Below are 19,468 nucleotides of genomic sequence, written 5' to 3'. Positions count from 1 at the left end.
GAGGCAGCTTCTAGTCCTTGGCCCCTGCATTGGAAGTGTGAGGATCAATAAACTCCCCATTTGCCTTGGCTGAAGCCATGTAGGTCCCCAAAGTGGTCTGCACACACAGGTGCTGACCACCCATCCGTGCGTTGCCCTCTAGGTGACCGCACAGTCCAGCAGGGCCAGTCCAGCAGGATCTTTGAAGAATCTCAGGACAGCTGGGGACTGCAGCTGTCAGCTAGCCCAGCCCAGCCCTGAGCAGGAACCCCTTGCAGGCATCCCTGAAAATGGGCAGTCCAGTCCCTGCCTCCTCATGGAAGGCTCCAGAAGCACATATACACTCACCCTCCAGGGAAGGGCACAGGAAATGACTTGATTTCCTCAGAACTCAAAGGAAGTGAGACACACTCCAGCGTTTGGGGGAGAGAGAATGACGGGGGCACAAGAGGGGAGGTGGAGGGAAGCACAAGGATTCAGTGACATCAGCGGTCACAAGCAGGAGTCTGGAGCTCCAGCCTGGCCCACACTTTTGGGCCCAAATGGACCAAGGAAGCTGGGACCATGGACAGAATTCAAGGCAGGAGTGGGCCAGAGACAGGACCCTAGGACTTGTTAGGTAGGCAGCAAGACCAGGACACAGCCGAGCAGTCAAGAGAAAGGCCAGAGTGGCCCAGCCTCCAAGTAATGAGGCAAGAGAAGAGCAAATGCAAGGAGTGGGGGCAGCAGCCCAAAGCTGCCCAGGCCAGAGGGGTTAGAGAAGGGGTGGGCCACAAGGAAACACAAGGCAAGCACCAAAGAATGTCAGCAAAGGAAAGGAAGGTGGGAGATATGACAGGGAAGAGGAAGGGAGAGAGAAAGGGAGGAGGAGAAAGAGGGAGGAGGGAGAAATGGAGGAAAGGAAAGGAGAACAGGTTGGAGGGAGGAGGAAGAGAATGAGGGAGGGAGGAGAGATGGAGGAGTAAAGGAAGAAAGGAAGGAGAGGATAGGACGAGAGAGGGAGGAAAGAAGGAGAAAGGGAGAAGGAAGATAAAGAGGGGGAGGGAGGGAGGAGGAAGAGAGGAAGGGAAAGGGGGAGGAAAGGAGAGCAGGTTGCAGGGAGGAGGAAGAGAATGAGGGAGGAAGGAGAGATGGAGGAGTAAAGGAAGAGAGGAAGGAGAGGATAGGACGAGAGAGGGAGGAAAGAAGGAGAAAGGGAGAAGGAAGATAAAGAGGGGGAGGGAGGAAGGGAGAGTGAGAGAAGGGGGGAGGGGAGGAACAAAGAGGGAGGAAGGAGGGAGGGAGAGAGGGAAGGAGGAGTAGAGCTTGAGGTAGTAACAAGTCTGAACCTTTGCTCTCTCAGATTGGGGAGATCCGGCTATGTTTGGAAAAGAAGACAAAGAGGCAGTGGGGAGGGGGAGACTGGAGACATGAGACTAGCTTTCAGTGAGACAATGATACTCTGCCAACTATTCTCTAGTATGAAGCTTGTGATGCTGGATCAGGTCTGAGCTATAGCGGAAGGCTTTCCCACAATGATTGCATTCATAAGGCTTCTCTCCAGTGTGAATCCTCTGGTGTTGGGTCAAGTGTGATCTTTGGATGAAGGCTTTCCCACAGACACTGCATTCATAGGGCTTCTCTCCAGTGTGAGTCCTCTGGTGTTCAATGAGGTAGGAGCTCACGCTGAAGGCTTTTCCACAGACACTGCATTCATACAGCTTCTCCCCAGTGTGAATTCTCTGGTGCTGAGTGAGGTGTGAGCTCTGGACAAAAGCCTTCCCACATTCAGGGCACTCATAAGGCTTCTCCCCACTGTGGCTTCTCTGGTGAGTGATGAGTGCTGTCTTCCACATGAAGGCTCTCCCACATTCTTCACACTCATAGGGCTTCTCACCAGTGTGAACCCTCCGGTGTTGGCTCAGGTCTGAGCTCCCCTTGAAGGCCTTTCCACACTCAGTACACTCATAGGGCTTCTCACCAGTGTGGACCTTGTGGTGCTCAATGAGGGATGAGCTCCGCCCAAAAGCTTTGCCACACTCTCTGCACTGATAGGGCTTCTCTCCGCTGTGAATCCTCTGGTGTTTTCTGAGGTCTGAGCTCCACCTGAAGGCTTTGCCACACTCTTGGCATTTGTAAGGCTTCTCTCCAGTGTGAACTCTCTGGTGCAGGGTAAGAGCTGAATTCTGCATGAAGGCTTTCCCACACTCACCACACTCATAGGGCTTCTCACCAGCAGGGCTTTGCTGGATCCCTGAGGGCAGACTCTGCCTCTCCCCTCGGGCATCCTCTGGGCTAAGGCCTCTCTCCCCCGGAGGGTGTGAGCTCCGACCCAAGCTGCCTTCCTCCCCACTGGGGCTTTTTCCGGGGGAGAAGGATGCTGAGGGTGGCCATGCTGCGCACTTGGGACCGGGGGACCTTGGAGTCTCCCCAACAGAGCCTTCCCTCTGCCTCCCTAGTGCATCTTCAGCAAATACTGGGCCCAGGGGCCCACTCCCCTCTAGTCTTTCCATTCCTGTCCCTGGGTCTTCAGAGATGTCTTCTTGTAAAGTAGATGCCTTGGTCTCAGTCCTAGCCTCCCAGTCTGAAAAAGATCGAAAATGTACATGTCACCGTTTCCGGTGGGCCGAGAAGAGGGAGGGAGGGCAATTCAAGTAGCTCAGAGGGTTTAGGAGCTGGCGATGGGAGCGGGGGCAGAGCTAGGCAGGGCCTGGCCAAAGAATGGGCACCACCTGTCCCAGAGCGCAGAAGACTCTCTGAGGGCCTGGCCTTGAGCAGGCCCAGGCCCAATGGTTGTGCTGGAGGGGATGATGGCAACAAAGACGTCACTTCTCAGTGTTTCAGGGAGGGTGGGGGGAGCTCCGGTCCAGGGAGATCTCCAAACAGAGGCAGAAGCATCCCCTCCCTTGTTGGGCATTCTAAGACAGCTAGCTACCTATGGGATTCAGGGGTTCTATTGTTTGCATTTGACAGACGAGGAAATTGACTCTCCGAGGGGGTTCAAGTGACTGCCCTGGCACCAGGATAGTGGGCGGCTAGGCTGAGTGTGGAAGCCGTCTTCTTGGTCTCAGGTCAGGCTGTAGTCTTCTTGCTATGAGTGGCAGGCTGCCTTTCCAGATACCTCAGAGTGGGGGCTCACAGTGAGGGGAGGGGAGGCACCACCCCTGTGGGTGCAGACTGAAGTGCTACCTCCCAATGGGAAAAAGGTCTCTCTGCAAGCAGCCCTTTTCAGATCTCAGCCTACCTTGGCTCCCCACACATGGCGTCCTGCTCCCTGAGCTTGGGCTCCTGCGGGATTCACTGGACAGGAGACAGGGAATGCAGGCAGGACTGTCAGAGCTAGGAAGGGCTCTGAGTCCCTCATTTTAGAGGGGAAACTGAGGTGCCCAGAACCACACAGGGACATATGGCTGGGTCAGAGGTCAAGGCCAGTTCCTTGGTGCTCAGACCCTTCCTCACAGAGCTGGGGGATGGAGGGGGGACAGATTCATTTTACTGAGAAGGAAACAGGTTACCCAGGCAGAAGGTCAGGGGGCCAGAAGTCCTAGGTGTGAATCCTGCCTGGTAACCTCCAGGTTTCCTCAGTTTCCCCTTTTGTGAAATTAGGGGTTGGCTTCAGTGATCTCTGAGTACCCACTGAAGCAGAAAGGTATCAAGAACTCCCCAGGAAATGTCATGGAGAATGCCAACATGGTGACCAGCCTGGACTAGAAACAAAGCCCCCTTTCTGAAAAGCCAATACCAGCCCTCACCATCCTCCTCCAAGAAATGGGCCGATAAGCCCCTAGCCCCAGGGTTTCTGTAAGGTGGTGTGATTGAAAGGACAGGGCAGGAGGCGAGTCTGGTGGGCACTGGCTCCTCTCTGGACCTCAGTTTCTCCCCATGTATGTGAGCTATTGAGAGTCAGCCGGGCCCTGTACACCCCCAGAGCAGCTGATTGCAAGGAAGGCTGGGACTGAGACCTGGCCCAATGCCCCAACTAGGATCCAGGAGACCAGAGGTCAGGGTCCTCTCCCTCTGCCCCTGCCTTCCTCAGAACACTGGCCAGGTCTGCTGCTGACCCAGGCTCTCCTGGGCCTCTTGGGCTGAGTGCAGGCCCAGGATTTGAGGAAGGACTACAGGGGATGAGCCACCACTAACCCCCCACTCCTGCCATTGTCTCCAGCTGTCCTCAATCTTTTGTCCAGGGAACCCTCAGCCTCTCCCACCTGCCTCATGTGTGCCCATGCAGGGTCCCCCTCCTGGACAGCTTGCTCCCTCATGCTTCTGGAGGGCAGGCTGGGGGTGGGTCTTGTCCACTTCCCACTAGAGATCCCTTCAGGAGCCTACACTTCAGTGGCACTGCATCCAGGATCTCAGCTGACTATCCACACGTGGCGCCATCAGTGGCTGACCCAAGTCCACAGTGTGTATCACCTTCTATCACCCACCTTCAGAAGGGGAGGTCGAGGTCTCAGCTCCCTCAACAGAGGGATTCAAAGCCAAGCCCTGCCACTCTCCCACCTGATTCAGTCTTCTCTCAGCATCTGAAATGCTGGGGAGGCAGATTCAACCCTCTCCCCTCCTGATTCCTCCAAACAGATAGAGAAAAGACACCAGACCAAATCCTGATCTGGAACTTTAAAAAATGCAATCATTTTTCCAGGCCAAGTCAGCATTGGGAGAGAGAGGTCTTTGGTCACTGTGGATGGGGTGTCTGTCCAGAAATGGGCTGTGCCCAGTCCAGCACAGAGGACCAGTCAGACAGTAAGCATTTATTAAGTGCCTGCTCTGTGCCAGGCACTGTGCAGGGCACAGGGGATACAGAGGCAAAAGCCAGGGCCTGCCCTCAAGGAGCTCACAACTCAATAGTGGGGGTGGGGGCAGGGGCAGGGGCAGGGGCAAACAAACACTACATACGGAATAAATAGGAAATGTTCAGCAGAGGGAGAGCATAAAGTCAAAGAACAAGAAAAGGCTTCCTGTCACAGGTGAGAATTTTTCTGGGACTTAAGGGAAGCTGGGCAGGTCAATGGTCAGAGTGTCCCAGGCCTGAGGGATTTCAGCCAGAGAGAAGGAGATAGAGGGTCTTGTTAGCAGAATGGCCAGGAAGCTGGGGGCACAGGGTCCCAGAGGAAGTATGGGGGAGTGAGGTGTAAGAAGCCTGGGCTGGATCAGGAAGGGCTTTGAATGCCAAATAGAGAATTATGTGTTTACTCCTGGAGGTGATGGAATCCACTGGAGATAACTGAGTGTGGGTGGTGGAGGGAGGTCACATGATCACACCTGCATTTTAGATAAATCACTTTGGTGGCAGAGCTAGGAGACTGAGGACTGAGGAAAGGCCATTGGATTTGGCCACTAAGAGACCACTGGTCACTTTGGAGAAGGCAGTTTGGGTGGAATGATGAGGTCAGAAGCCAGATTCTAAAGGGTTAAGAAGTGAGAGAGGAAGTGGAGACACCATAGTAGACGGCCTTTTGGAGTTTAGCCACAAAGGGCAGAAGAGACATAGGAAGACAGTCATCAGGGATGGGAGGGTCAACAGAGGGTTTTTACAGGATGGAGGAGGCACAGGCATGTTTGTAGGCTGGGAGAGATTAAAGATAAGAGAGGGGGGTCACGGGGGGCATCTGTTAGAGGAGACAGGATGGAAGGGGGTCATTTGGGCAGGTGGAGGGGTTGGCCTTGGTCAGGGGTCAGCCCTGCTCATCATGGGAGATGGGGAATGAGGAGAGGGATAGAAGGTACTTGAGTGATAGGAGGGGAGGAAGAGGAGAGGAGAGGGGGCTCATGGTGAATGGCCTCCATTTAGGAGGCAGGGTTTCATCTGAGAGTGGGGGGAGGAGAAGAGGGAGCTGATGAGGGAGGTAGTGTGGGATTGCCTGGCAGCAAGGAGGTCCCAGTGGTGGGTGTCAGAGCCCGGCTTTCTCCACCTTCATTCACCATCATGTGTGTATGTGTGAAGGAGGTAAATGGTGGAGTGAGCCAAGGCTGAGGTTTGGGGTGCCTGGGGGAATATAAGAGGTCAAGGGATTCATGAGAGGAGGACCATGTAGTGCTGAGCTAGTTCCCCAAGGGGTCTAGATGGGGAGAAGAGGAGGGGACAGCTGGTGCAGGGAAGGCTGAGGGGTCAGGGAGAGGAGGGGTATGTAAGGGGAGCCACAGGGAGAGGGGGAAAGCCAGTACATCATGGTCAGATAAGGGGATTCCAGAATTCTGGACCATGGAGGTGAGTAGCCATGGAGGTCCTACATTTGTGGGTGATGCCAAGATCCAGGGTGTGGCCAAGGGGGGAGGAATTGAGAGGTTTGGGTGTCTGAGGGAATGTCAGTGTCTATGTGAGAGTCCTCAGGTAGGAGACCAGAAGCTGTGGCGGGGGGGACTACAATTGGGAGCCATGTCCTGATCTCATTGAGGAAGGAAAAGAAATGGGGGGGGGGCAGGTGTGTCAATAGACAAAGTCCACCAGGATTTTGATTGAGGGTTAGATGTGAACAGCATGAACCTCAAGGAGAAGTCACTGAGTGATTGAGGGAGAGAACTTTGAGGAGCAAGAAGGATTCCAACTCCCTCACCTTGACCAGTAAGCTGAGGAGAGTGAGTGAAGGGGGAGCTTGGACTGGAGACAGAGGCTGGGTCATGTAGAGGCAGCTAGCCTTCATTTAGACCTAGTAGATGGAAGGAGGGGGAGATGAAAAGATTCAAGATTAAAGCCAGTGCATTACCTATGGAGCAAGCATTCTGGAGGGCACTGGAGAAGGGGCTGAGTGTGGCAGTAGATGATTGGATTGGGGGAAAGAGGCAGAGGGAAATGGAGAATGAGGTTGATGGTGAGGATAGGACCAGTGGGAGTTTTTTTTAATCACTGGTGAATGAGTGCACGTGACTTATCAAAGTCTCTAGGGGCTTAGCCTGCAGGTGGAGCCTTCTTAGGGTGTTAGGTAGCTCAGGTGAGGGAACCAGTGGGAAGAGCTGGTGGAATGACTTTTCTCTCCTCTCCCAGCAGGGAGGAAGGGGCCACCTTGGGATACTGGCCCAGGTGGAACAGAGGGGTCAAAGTTCATATATGGTGCAGGGACAGGTGCCAACTGGTAGCTCTGTGCTCACAGCCCAGTTCTGGGTCATAGATCTAGGGCAGACTGAGTAGAGGACCTGTGTCTACTCAAACTCCAACAGGGATGGGCCCATAGACGTGTGGCTCAAACCCAAACCTGGGTCAGGAAATTGCTGAGCTCAGACCAGAACAGAAATCCAACTTTGCCCTGGATCAGACCACCTTGTGAACAATGAATTCCTGCAGGTCCCCAGCCTGAGCTATTCCTGAGATCCTGGAATAACACAAGACTCGGTATCCCAAGAAATCAACAGAAAGGTCAGCTCAGTCCTAACATCACAAACAAAAAGAGAGCCTCACCATAAAAAGGTGTGGGACATTCAAAGCACAAACCCAGAAGAAAAGAATGATTCCAAAACATCTACAAGCAAAGCTTCAAAGAAAAAATGCAGCTTATGCACAAATTCAACTAAAATTCCTAGAAGAGATGAAGCAAGAATTTTTTTTAAAGTAAGAAAGTTTTTTTTTAAATAAATGAAATGAGGGTGCCAAAGGGAGAAAAGGAAAGAAACAAGAGATATGGAAGAAAGAAGTGGAAAATAATTTAACTGCTTGGCTTAAGAGGTACAAAATCTTGACCAAGCAACAAATTCCCTGAAAGTTAGAATGGACCAAATAGAAGCCAATGACTCCATGAGACAACAAGAAGTGTTAAAGCAAAGAAAAAAAATAAGAAGAAAATGTAAAGCATCTCAAAGAAAAACCTGGAGATAATTTAAGAGATTGAGGAGGGATTATTTAAGAGTAATTGGACTGTGTAAAAACCATGAACAAAAGAATCCAGACAGCATATTTCAAGAAATCATAAAACTGCCCAAATCTCTTGGAATCAGAGAGCAAAGTATTTAAAGAATTCCCCCAGCCCCTTCCTGAAAGAAACCCCAAAATCAAATTTCCCAGGAGTATTACAGCCGAAATTCAGAGCTCCCAGGTCAAAAGGAAAAAAAAAATCACTGCTAAAAGCTAGAAAGAACTCCAGTATGAAAGTGCCCCAGTCAAGATCACACATGATTTATCAGCCACAACTATAAAGAAATGGAGAGTTTCAAATATGATACTCCAGAAGGCAATAGGTCTAGGTTTACAACCAAAAGTAACTTGCCCAGCAAAATTAAGTATAACCCTACAAGGAGAAAAATGGATCTTCAAAGCAATAGACTTCCAAGCATTTCTGACAGAGACCAGGGATGCAGAGAAATTTTGAAATGCAAACACAGGAGTCAAGAGAAACATATAAATGAATGATCATAATGGAACAAATGAAGACTAAACTGCTACATTGTGACATGGATAAATGATCTGTGTGTGCCCTCAGAAGACCAAACAATATCAAGGGTCACACACAGACTCTCATTAGACATAAGGCCTGGGAATGGTTCTTTTATATCTTGATGGTCTTAAAAGAAGAATGGAAAGAGAGGAAAGAGGAATACATTGGGAAAAGAAAAGAAGAGGAAGGATGTAGAAAATGATCTCACAGAATTAGGGCACACAAACAAGGGGGAGGAGATGGGGAGAAGAACTCACACACAATTGGACAGAAACACATTTCATTCAGGAGGGAAACAGAAGGGAGGTAAAGAAGGGAATGCTTCCAAGAAACCTGGAAAGACTTTGCAGAGGGAAGTGAGCAGAACCAGAAGAACTATTGACAACAATAGACAAACCCTTGGAAAGACCAAAGAAATCTGAGCAGCCTGGGGAGCAGCTAGGACTTTGAGGGGCTGGGGCGCAGGCACTGCCCACCTCCTGGTGCACAGCCAGAATGCAGGCTTATTTTTTTCTTCTTTGACATGGCCAATGACTTGACTCTACATGGTTAAAACAGGGTTTTGTCTTTCTTTCTCAATGGGAAAAATAATTTTCTTACAAATATGGAATCTTGGAGCTCATTTGGCTCTTTGTGCACGTCTACCCTCTGACTCACTCTTTGGCTTAGCCCTCGAGTTGGAAGCCCCTCCTTGGGGTGAGCCACATGGACTGAGCTGGACCTGGTTTATCTGCCTAGCCATGGCAGCCTTCTGAGACACAAGCACATTTCTCTAGGGTTGCCCATGTCTTTTCTGCATCACTTTCATGGAAGGAGAGGAAATAAATGTTTTCTCATGGAAAAATAATTATTTTTTTTAAAGGTTCCTAGGAATTGGGAGGGACCTCAGCAGTCTCAGGCCCTAGTCACACAGTCACACACACACACACACACACACACACACACACACACACACACACGCAAATCCTCATTCTAACTTCCTCAATAAGCATTCCTGCTTGAAGGCCTTCAAGGATAGGAAGGCTACCACCCTTCCCCCCAGGACACCCCTTCCAAACTAGGACGGCTCTAGCATTAGGGGCTGGCTGAAGCCTCAATTGCCCTCTTCCTGCCTTGGCTCCTTCTTCTGTCTCTGGAGTCTGAGCCCTCCCCAAGTGACCACCCTTCAGATACTCAAAGACAGCTCTTTCATCTCCCCTGACTCTTGTCTTTTGCAGTCTAAACAAGTCCTGTTCCTTGAACTGGAAATCCCCCACATACCCTGCAATGCCGTCCAGTCAGCAAGGCCACTCTTGAACAGGGCCCAGTACTCCAGATAAGATTTGACTTCTCTGCCTCTCAGTGCTAAGCAGCTTGGCCGCTTACCAAGCCCAGAGGCCTTGGTCATTTCAGACTGATCAGGCACAGGACAGCTGCTCCAATACATGAGCATCAAGGTTCACGTGTGGGATGGCCTGGGTTGGAATACAATGACTGTGTGTGCCCTCAGAACACCTAATATTATCAAGGGTCCCACATTCACTGAAGCCTTGGTGCCAGAGCCCACCACAGGGATCTATTTCTCATGAATCACTTTGTTTCTCACTGGGCCGCCCCAAATCCCCTGACAAAGGATTCCTGTACCTCATAGCTCCCTCCTTCCTGTCCACACCAGGCTCTCTCTCTCACCCACTGTGGTGACTGCCAAGTACTAGGCTTGGTGGGAGAAGGGTCAGCACCATGAACAGAACATGGAAGATGGACAGGGAACAAGGGGGTGACTTCAGTTCCAGCTTTGCCTAGAATTGAATAACCAAGGAACACCTGGCTAGAATCCAGGCCATGGCGGCTGACCCCAGAACCAGGCCCAGCCCAACTCCAAAAGGGGCCAGCATGGAGGCAGATCAAAACAGTGTGGCCTCACAGGGATCAAGGGAGGGGGAGAGCAGGGCAAAAGCTGCAGAGGACGTGGAGGAGGAGGAGGCCATTCTAGGGCTGGGCCTGGTGCAGCCAGGGCATGAGACCATTGGCAGAGCCAGGGATCAGAGAACCTAGATCATGGTGAAAGAGATGAAACATCTTCCAGGTTGCAGGAGATCTGTTCAAACTGGGGGGTGAGGGAGTGGGAAGAGAATGAAGGAGAACAAGTATTAAGTGCCTACTGTGTGCCAGTCACTGAACTAAGCCCTTTACAAATATTACCTCACTTGATCTTCACAACACCCTGAGAGGGAGGGGCTGTTGCGATCCCTATTTTACAGTTGAGGGAAACTGAGGCAAGGGTATAGTGACTTGTCCATGGTTACAAAGCTAGTAAATGTCTGATATTGGATTTGAACTCAGGTCTTCCTGATTCCAGGCCCAGTGCTCGAACCATTGGGTCACCTAAATCCTAGGCAGAGGACATGTGAAGGGGCACCTTTGGAAAAGAGGACAGGCAACTCCTGGCTGAGTTAGGAGGGAAAGAGAGACAAGAGAAGGAAGGAGGGGGCTGCCAGGCTGGCTACCAAGGGTGATGAGGACATTCTCATACCATAGCTACTCGCTGGTATGAAGTTTCTGGTGCAGAATAAGGTAGGAGCTATAGCAAAAGGCTTTCCCACAGACACTGCATTCATAGGACTTCTCTCCAGTGTGAGTCCTCTGATGCTCAATAAGGTAGGAGCTCACACTAAAGGCTTTCCCACATTCATTACATTCATAAGGCTTCTCTCCAGTGTGAATCCTCTGGTGTTGGGTCAAGTGTGATCTTTGGATGAAGGCTTTCCCACAGACACTGCATTCATAGGGCTTCTCTCCAGTGTGAATCCTCTGATGCTCAATAAGGTAGGAGCTCACACTGAAGGCTTTTCCACAGACACTGCATTCATACAGCTTCTCCCCAGTGTGAATTCTCTGGTGCTGGGTTAGCTGTGAGCTTTGGACAAAAGCCTTCCCACATTCAGGGCACTCATAAGGCTTCTCCCCACTGTGGCTTCTCTGGTGAGTGATGAGGGCTGTCTTCCACATGAAGGCTCTCCCACATTCTTCACACTCATAGGGCTTCTCACCAGTGTGAACCCTCCGGTGTTGGCTCAGGTCTGAGCTCCCCTTGAAGGCCTTCCCACACTCAGAACACTCATAGGGTTTCTCACCAGTGTGGACCTTGTGGTGCTCAATGAGGGATGAGCTCTGGCCAAAGGCTTTGCCACACTCACTGCACTGATAAGGCCTTTCTCCGCTGTGTGTTCGCTGATGTCTGATAAGGGGGGAGCTCCACCTGAAGGTCTTCCCACATTCACTACATTCATAGGGCTTCTCTCCAGTGTGAATCCTCTGGTGTTTTCTCAAGTCTGAGCTCCCCCTGAAGGCTTTGCCACATTCTCTGCATGTATAGGGCTTCTCTCCAGTGTGAGTTCTCTGGTGCAACATAAGAGTTGAATTCTGAATGAAAACTTTCCCACATTCATTACATTCATAGGGCTTCTCTCCAGTGTGAATTCTCTGGTGTTCGATGAGATTTGACCTACACCTGAACACTTTCTGACACTGACCACATGTATAGGGCTTCTCTCCAGTGTGAACTCTCTGGGATTGGATGAGGGCTGAGGGCAGCTTCAAGTCTTTTCCACACTCCTCATGCTTACAGGCAGTTTTCTTTACACCAGTTACCTCATGCTCCACTGGATGTGGACTTAGCATGGAGTTCTCACATGGTACCATGGGCTGGGGCCCCTCTCCTACAGGTACCTTCTTCTGGTTAACAAGGTTTGAGCTTCTCCCAAATTCCTCTCTCTCCCCAGCTGGGGTGTCCTGGCAAGGGCTGGACATGAGTCCTAGGCAATGGGTTCCCTCTGAGTAGTTGAGACTTTCAATCCTGTCCCAGCACTGTGTTCTCACTACAGGCTTTTCCAAGTGTAGGGCCTTGGAGAATATCCCTCTGAGTCTTTGGGTCTTTAGAAATGGCCTGTGGTTGGGTCGTCTCCTTGGGACAGTCTGAAAGACATAAAGACCGCACATGTTCCCTGGGCTGGTAGGAATTAAGGAAAAGCATGTAACAATGTAGGCAGGCATCCCACGAAGTGACAGGGCAGAGTGGCCCCCAATCGGCACAGGAAGCCCAGGGGATAAAGCTGGGGCAGCTATTGCCCATGCACCCAACTGATGAGAAGTGGGAGGCGGTGGCCAGAGGTGAGGCTGCTGGGGGAGCCCACCTGCCCTGCTGTCCAAACCACACTGGGGATGTCCCACCCTTGCCTTCTCCCTGGCTAGGAAGGGGCCCCCAGCTGTCCCTCACCTTTTCAACTTCATTCTCCTGCCCCATGGGGTCACCTCCTCTCCACTTCCCCACCTGCCTTCTCCCCTTGGAGGCCAAGAATCAAGATTCTTCTGCCTTGTATTGGTACTGCTGAGGATAGACCTGATCCTGGGCATTATTAACTGGAGGAAGACACCCCTAAGGGGATAGACTGAATCTTGGGAGGCACCAAGGTTACTCCTAAAGTTAAGACATTCCCCGCCATTCCCCTCACCTGAAATCTGTTCCCATGACTCAACCTCCCCAACAAGGAAGGTGGATGAGCAGCCTCACTGCCACCTGCCTTAACTTGGGTAAAACCTGCTGTATGTGTCTCTCTCCATTCAGCCCAAATGCCCATCAGCTGGTGCTAATTACACATTCTCTCTTCCAACCTTGCCTCTTAATTGATTTACTCTCTCTCCCTGAGGGTCTCAGGACCTGGGGCTGGAGAGTTCTTCACCACTGTCTCCTCCCTGGGAGCCTGGGGGTCCTAATGATGGGGAAGGGAGGACCAGGACTCTGGAGCTAGTGTGAGCAGGAACAAGGGGAAGGGCTGGCCTGGGCCATGAGGGGATAGGTGGGCCAAGCTTGAACAGGTAGTGAAAGCCTTCAGGGACCCCAGGGAGAAAGGGACCTGCCTTTCCTCTCCATTGTGGCTGGACCACAACGTCCTAGCCAGGGATACTCTTCTGGGAACTTGGAATCAGGCTGTGGTTAAATCAGGAGCCCTGAAGTTGGTGGAGTCGGGGGAGTGGGCCTGTCTAGATCTTTGAGACAACTCATGCTGCAGTGCATAGGCCTGGAGTCAGGAAGACCTGAGTTCAAATGTGGCCTCAGATACTCTCTAGCTGTGGGACCCCAGGCAGGTCACTGAACTTCTGCCTGCCTCAGTTTCTACAACTGTAAAATGGAGGTTACAAGAACACCTTGCAAGGATCAAATGAGATATGTGTAAAGCTTTTAGCACAGTGCCTGGCACATAGTAGGTACTATATAAATGTGGATTCCTTTCCCCAAAGGACTTCAAGTAGGTCAGATATCTATGAGGAATCTTCCTTCTGGTGGAAAATGAGGTTGCTCCTCAGTCAATGGGCATTATTATGTACCTGTTGTGTGGAGAGAGGCTCTCCTCCTGCTCCCCTCTCTGCTGCTGTCATCCAGGCAGCCTCTCCCCAGCCCTGCCCCCATCACTCCTTCCACTTGTTGCCCCTCCCCCAATCAACCAGGATGACTTTGGCCCCCACACCTAGTTCAAAGGGGTGGCTGCTGCCAGCTCCCAGCACCTGTCCTGGACCTCCTCTATCTGTCCTTGGGGGCTGGATCCTCCCACTAAGCACTGGTTTTCTGGCCTCCTCCCAGGCCTCCCTGAGCCTGGCCCCACACTACTTGCTGTAAAAGTGAGCCAGATCTGCCAGATGCATCCTTGTCCCCCAAACCCAGTCTGGTGGTCTGGATACATGGAGCCCTGACCCCTCACAGCCAAGCTTTCCCCACCCCTTCCTCCACCTAGACAAATATGCCCCAGCAAAAGGAACACTCTGGGCTCCTGGAAACCCTCAGTTCATTAAGCACTTCCTGGTGCCCCATCCTCCAAGGCACCCCAATGCCCAGCTACTCATATGCAGAGCTGTGGACCCCAAAGTCAGTTACCAATTAGGTGGGGAGGCAGAGAGAGGTACAGACTTTCTCTCATCCTCCTCATGGCGCTGTCGGGCAGCAAATGCTCATACCTGAGTGCCCCTCCTCAACCCCAGGCCCAGGGCTCCAGTGGTCCACGGGGAACAAACAACAGAACTCAGCTCTGTCCCCCTCCCCAGCCATCCTCAACAGAGGGAGCTATGGTAGAACACCATGGTGTGTCTGAAGGAGAGGGGACTGGTACCCTGCTGAGGCTGATTCTGTCCCCCCAGAAGCCACTTGGGGCAGAATCTAAGGCCTGTGAAAGGTGAATTCTCAGGGCAGCCAGGTGGCACAGTGGATAGAGCCCCAGGCCCTGGAGTCAGGAGGACTGAGTTCAAATCCAGTCTCAGACACTTAACACTTATTAGTTCTATGACCCTGGGCAAGTCACTTAACCAGGATTGCCTCAACAAAAAGAAAAAAAAAAAAGAAAAGTGAATTCTCAGCACAGGGATGGGAGGGCTGAGACAACTTTGAGATCTGTCCCTTGTGGGAAGAAACCAGAAAGTAAGCAAGAAGGGAATATAAGGGGAAAAGACCAAAGTTGTCAGGAGGAAAACACCATTAAAAAGAGAAACCAACAGGGAAGATATTACTAACAGAAAGGAAGATGGATTCCAGGACGTCTAAATGGTTCCAAATATCTCTGTAAGACAAAGAGGCCAAGGCACCTGTGAATTTCCAGCAAAAGAGTCTTAAGCCCCCAAAACAGAGGAGAAAACAGTGGACAGAGACCCGATATCTGATGGCCCCCCACTTGCCCCCGAGCGCCGGGGATGACCCAGTCCTGTCAGCCAGGGGCCTCTCCCAGTCATTAATCATTCTCTCCCAAATCCTAATTCCCTCTAGTTTGTTTTCACCAAGCCAGTGCCAAGTCCTGTTGGGGAGATGCCTACAGCATCTCTCCCATATGCCCCTCCTCTTCTCCAATAGCCCCCACCTTAGCAAAGACCCTCCTCAGCAGCTGCTGGGGGCCTTTCAGCTCATCCTCTGAGACTCATTCACCAAAGTGATTTTCCTAGACTACCATGTGACTCCCTGCACCCCACTCAACAATCCATAGCGGCTTAAATACAAAATGTTCTTTGGCATTCAAAGTCCTTTACAACCTGCCCCCACATTCCCTTTCTAGACTGAGTTCCCATTACACCCCTCCCTTGATGTTTCTCAAGTCAGCTCCCACTTCCATGCTTTTGCCCAGTCAGTGCCTCTGGCCTGGCGCGCTCTCTCTTCACCTCTGGTTCTCCAAACCTTTGCCTCTCTAAAGGGATTGATGATTTTCATATTAATCGATGATATATACAATGAATGTACTAACAATTCAGATTTTCCAGAGCTCCTGTTTCCCCAAGAAATCCTGGCTTGGGTGTCAGAGACTCACACTGCGGCTTAGAGTTATCAGTCCTTCTGACCGTCACTACATTCTTGTTCTTGTGTACCTTAAGTGAAGGATCAAAGACTGTAAAACCTGTTCTCGGCACAGAGCTCTGACCCTGAACCCAAGTAATCATGACCCCCAAAGTTTGAGACAATGCTGGAAAACAACTGGATTGCCTTGCGCTGGTGGGTTTGCTGCAGGGACGCCTCTCAAGCCCCAGAAATGACTGTGCCGTAATCCACCTCCCCTGCCCTGCCCCCACCTTTGATTTATGTGTATGATCTTTGTCTTCACCACAGCAGGATGCTACTGCTTCTCAGGAGAACCCCATTCCTCACTCTGAAATGGATTAATCAAACCATTGCTAGATTTCTGGTAGCTTGCCTCTGACCAGGCCTGTTTTCACCACCACCACCACCACCATCACCCCATTCCCGGGTTAGAGACCAACAAGATTCTGCTAATACCTCCCTTCAAAGGTCAGCTCAGGGAATATCCTCCACAGACCTTTCCTGATGCCCTAGGTGCCCCCCGCCCCCTTATACTGTAGCAACTGAAGTGATACATTGTGTTGTCACCATTAGCCTCATGCCCTAGGTCCACCTCCCACCCCAGTTATACTGTGTTGACTGAAGAGATACATGGTGTTGTCACCATTAGCCCGAAGGCTTCTGAATGGGCCATCGCTCCTCCTTGGGCACGTTGCCTGAGGAATCGATCAGTGCAGAATCTACCTTTGGCTTTCCAGAGCTCTCACCCTCCAGGACCAACAAGGCTCAGATCTAACCCCTTCCACTCAGGACTCGGATGTTCCTGGCCTGCTTCAGTAACCCCTCCCCTGGCCCAGGCCTGGGAACGCACCTGGTTCCCAAGGGCCTGGTCAGTACTGAACGAAGGGATGCCAAGGTCCTTCTGGGCAGGCACTCCATGTCCTTCCCCACATCCTCCGCACACTCTCCAGGACCCTGCCTCCAGGATCCCTTCCCATCTCTGCATAAACTTCTCAACAACATGAGTCACCCCCATTTCAGGAATATTCTGTCCTCCCAAGAGCTCCCCTTTTTCCAGGGAAGGAGATTGAGGCCCAGAGAGGGGAAGGTTCCTAAGGGTCAGTGCCAGGACCTGGCCATCCCCTCTTGCCTCTAGCAGCCTCCAACTCTCCTCTCTCCCAGTCATCCCCTGCACAACTGCAGTAACACTGAAGTCCTCGGGCACCAACCTGACCAGGCTGCACCCCTCCTCAAGAAGCATTATTGGTTTCCTATGGGCTCCAGGATCCTGGTCCAGCCTGACTGACCACTGCTCCCCTTCATGCCTTCTGGGCAAAATAGGCACTGCGAGCCCCTGAACGGGCATTTCATCTACCACCTCCACTCCTTTGGCCAGCCTGGCCTCCAGCCTGGCATGCCTTCCTTCTTCCCCTTAGGCTCAGCTCAGGTACCCTGCCAATAGCCAAACATCTGTACCATACACACTAGACAAGCATGCTGCCCCCAGCAGAACAGAGAGTGGGGGCTGCTCCCTCTGTCTCATGACCCCAGCACACCACAGGTGCTGAATAAATGCTTGTGGACTGTGATCCATCATGGGAAGGTCAGAAGCACATAGCACCAGCAGCCCTGGAGACCCTCACAGATCAATGACTGTCATGAGAGATCAGAGGGTGACAAAGTTGGGGAGGGTGGGGAGAAGTGGATTCTGAACTGAGAGTGATTGTCATGGCAGTAATGATTAGAATCACAAGTACCTACTGTGTGCCAGACCTCACTCGAAGCACTTTACAAACCTGATCTCCACCTGGGAGGTCAGGGCTGACATGAGCCCCAATTTACAGATGAGGATACAGAGGCAGAAGGAGAGGAGAAGGGCTTGAATTCGGGTCCTCCTAGCAGTCGACTAACTGTCCAGAGAAGCTGCAAACGGGGAGGGCTCTAGGGATCTGCGTTGACCCTGCATGATTTCCCATGTTCATAAGTGACCAGGGTGGAGGCTTAGTCGGTTCCTCAGACCCAAAGTGACACAAGGCACAGTCAGGCCCCTAAAGGGCTCTCATAACATTGGGCCAAAGGTCATGAGACCAAACCAGGTCAGAAGAGGACATAGGGTTCTGAGTGGTCGCCACCAAAAAAGTTCACAGGATCATGGGCTGCACTGGGAGGGGACAGCCCCCTGTGCTCTTCCTTGGACCCAAGCCCTTAGAGGACTGGGCCTCAGGAGGGGCAGGGCCTGGGGTCCTGGGAGGAGGCCTGGCAGCCAGGACTGCAAAAACAAACAAATGAGAAAGTCAGACTAGGCCCAAGACAAAGGGGGAGCCTGGGGGCCCAGATCTGATCCCCTCAAGCGAGAGGAGCTCCCAAAAGACAACAGAGGTTGCTGGACCTTGTCACAAACAGACTCCAAAAAGACAGAATGAGAGGGGAGAAAAGCCTGGGCTCTGAGCTAAAAAGTAAAATGAAGGCCCAGGAGGCCCAAGAGCCATCCCCTCCTCCATCAGGGGGCCCCTTCCTGCAATGACTGGGGCACCCCCTACAGAGTGGAGAGGACTTACCTGGAACAGCCCTTCCTGCTCCAGGGCCTGCAGCTCAGCGTGAGTCCTAAGAGGGCAGAGGAAGGCTCAGGAAGGGGATATCTCTGTACCTCTCAAAGGCTTGGGATCCACCCCATCCTCCCAGGATCTCGAAGCATGCCCCATCTCTGAAGTCAGTGACTGTGGGACCCCAGCATCTCTCAGTATCTCCTATGGCTGCCCAGTCAGTCCAGGAGCACTTGTGTTGGCCCCAAGGGGGTGCCCTGGGCCTAGAAGACCTGAGTTCAAATCCAAACTCAGACACATGCTAGCTGGGTGACCCTGAGCAAGTCCCTTCACCTCAGCCTGCCTCAGTTTCCTCATCTGTAAGATGGGGGTTATAATAGCCCTTCTGTCCCAGCTTAGGACAGTGCCTAGCACATAGTAGGTGCTTAATTATTTTCCTTCCTTTCTTCTGCTTCTCTGCAGAAAAAGGCACAAGGCAGTCCCTGTCCTCGGGGAGCTCCCAGTCTAAAGATGGGAGAGACTTAAAAGGGAAGGGAGGAAGGGCACCATCAACCAAGGCGATCAGGGAAGGTTCCCTGTAAGAGGGAGCGTCCCAGGCACGGGAGGGGGGGGGGAGGGGGGGAAGCTTATCCCCCCCCCACTGGGAGCTTCCCGAGGGTATCCCCAGAGCCTGGCACACAGCTGGCATTTAATAAATGTTGAGACAGGCACTTAGGAGACAGTTGGGGCGGGGGGGACATGGAGAGAGGGGATGGAGAAAGAGGGGAGGTGTCGGGGGAAGGGGCCGCCCGCCACCCCGGGATCTCTCTTGCTTAGTATGCTGGGGGGACGCCGGGCAAGGTGACCTCCCTCAGCCCTCATTCCCCGCCTCCCACCCCCTGGACCTCGGTGCGAGGTCCAGACTCACCCCCAGCCAGCCCGGAGCTGGACAAAGCGGACAGCGCCAGGCCTCCCAACGCACTGCGCCTGCGCCCAGGGAGGCACGGACTACGATCCCCAGCAGCCCCCGGGCCCACCCTTGCGCACTAGCGGCCATAGGAGACAGCCCCCCGCCACCTCGCGCCCCCCCCCAAAAAAACAAACCCTGCTGGGTGACATCACTTCCCGAGAGGTTCTAAAGGCTGCTGGGAAATGGAGTCCTGCGAACGGAGGGTTGCTGCCTGCACAGGGCAGCGGGCTCTGGTCTCCATAGTAACAGGGCGGGACCATTGGCAAGCGCCTCTTCTGCGCCCCCATGTGGTCCTCCTCAGCCCCCCAAGAGGACTGAATACTGGGCATTGGGACTTGATAAGAAG

The 19,468-nt window shown here is 52.4% G+C and overlaps 1 protein-coding gene across 1 annotated transcript; it reads right to left on the bottom strand.

The window, feature by feature from the left end:
• Positions 1-1,221: 1,221 nt before the first annotated feature.
• LOC118835922 (zinc finger protein 850-like) lies at positions 1,222-19,124 on the bottom strand. Its single transcript, XM_036743218.1, has 3 exons — positions 19,081-19,124; positions 10,846-12,278; positions 1,222-2,199 (listed from the first exon to the last, which is right to left on the bottom strand). The coding sequence occupies exons 2-3, from the start codon at positions 12,111-12,113 to the stop codon at positions 1,428-1,430; spliced, it is 2,040 nt and encodes a 679-aa protein (XP_036599113.1). The 5' UTR covers positions 12,114-12,278; positions 19,081-19,124; the 3' UTR covers positions 1,222-1,427.
• Between the last annotated feature and the right edge of the window lie 344 nt (positions 19,125-19,468).

The sequence above is a fragment of the Trichosurus vulpecula genome, chromosome 2, assembly GCF_011100635.1.
Source record: "Trichosurus vulpecula isolate mTriVul1 chromosome 2, mTriVul1.pri, whole genome shotgun sequence".
Taxonomy (NCBI): domain Eukaryota; kingdom Metazoa; phylum Chordata; class Mammalia; order Diprotodontia; family Phalangeridae; genus Trichosurus; species Trichosurus vulpecula.
This window is presented reverse-complemented; position numbering and strand designations above follow the sequence as displayed.

What these genes read in the sequence shown, in the direction of transcription:
- LOC118835922 (XM_036743218.1), bottom strand. Translation starts at nt 12,113, where the DNA reads ATGTCCAGCCCTTGCCAGGACACCCCAGCTGGGGAGAGAGAGGAATTT. An exon ending in CAGAAACTTCATACCAGCGA is followed by an intron (nt 2,200 to 10,845) that starts GTAGCTATGGTA and finishes GATCCAGCAAAG; the next exon opens with CCCTGCTGGTGAGAAGCCCT.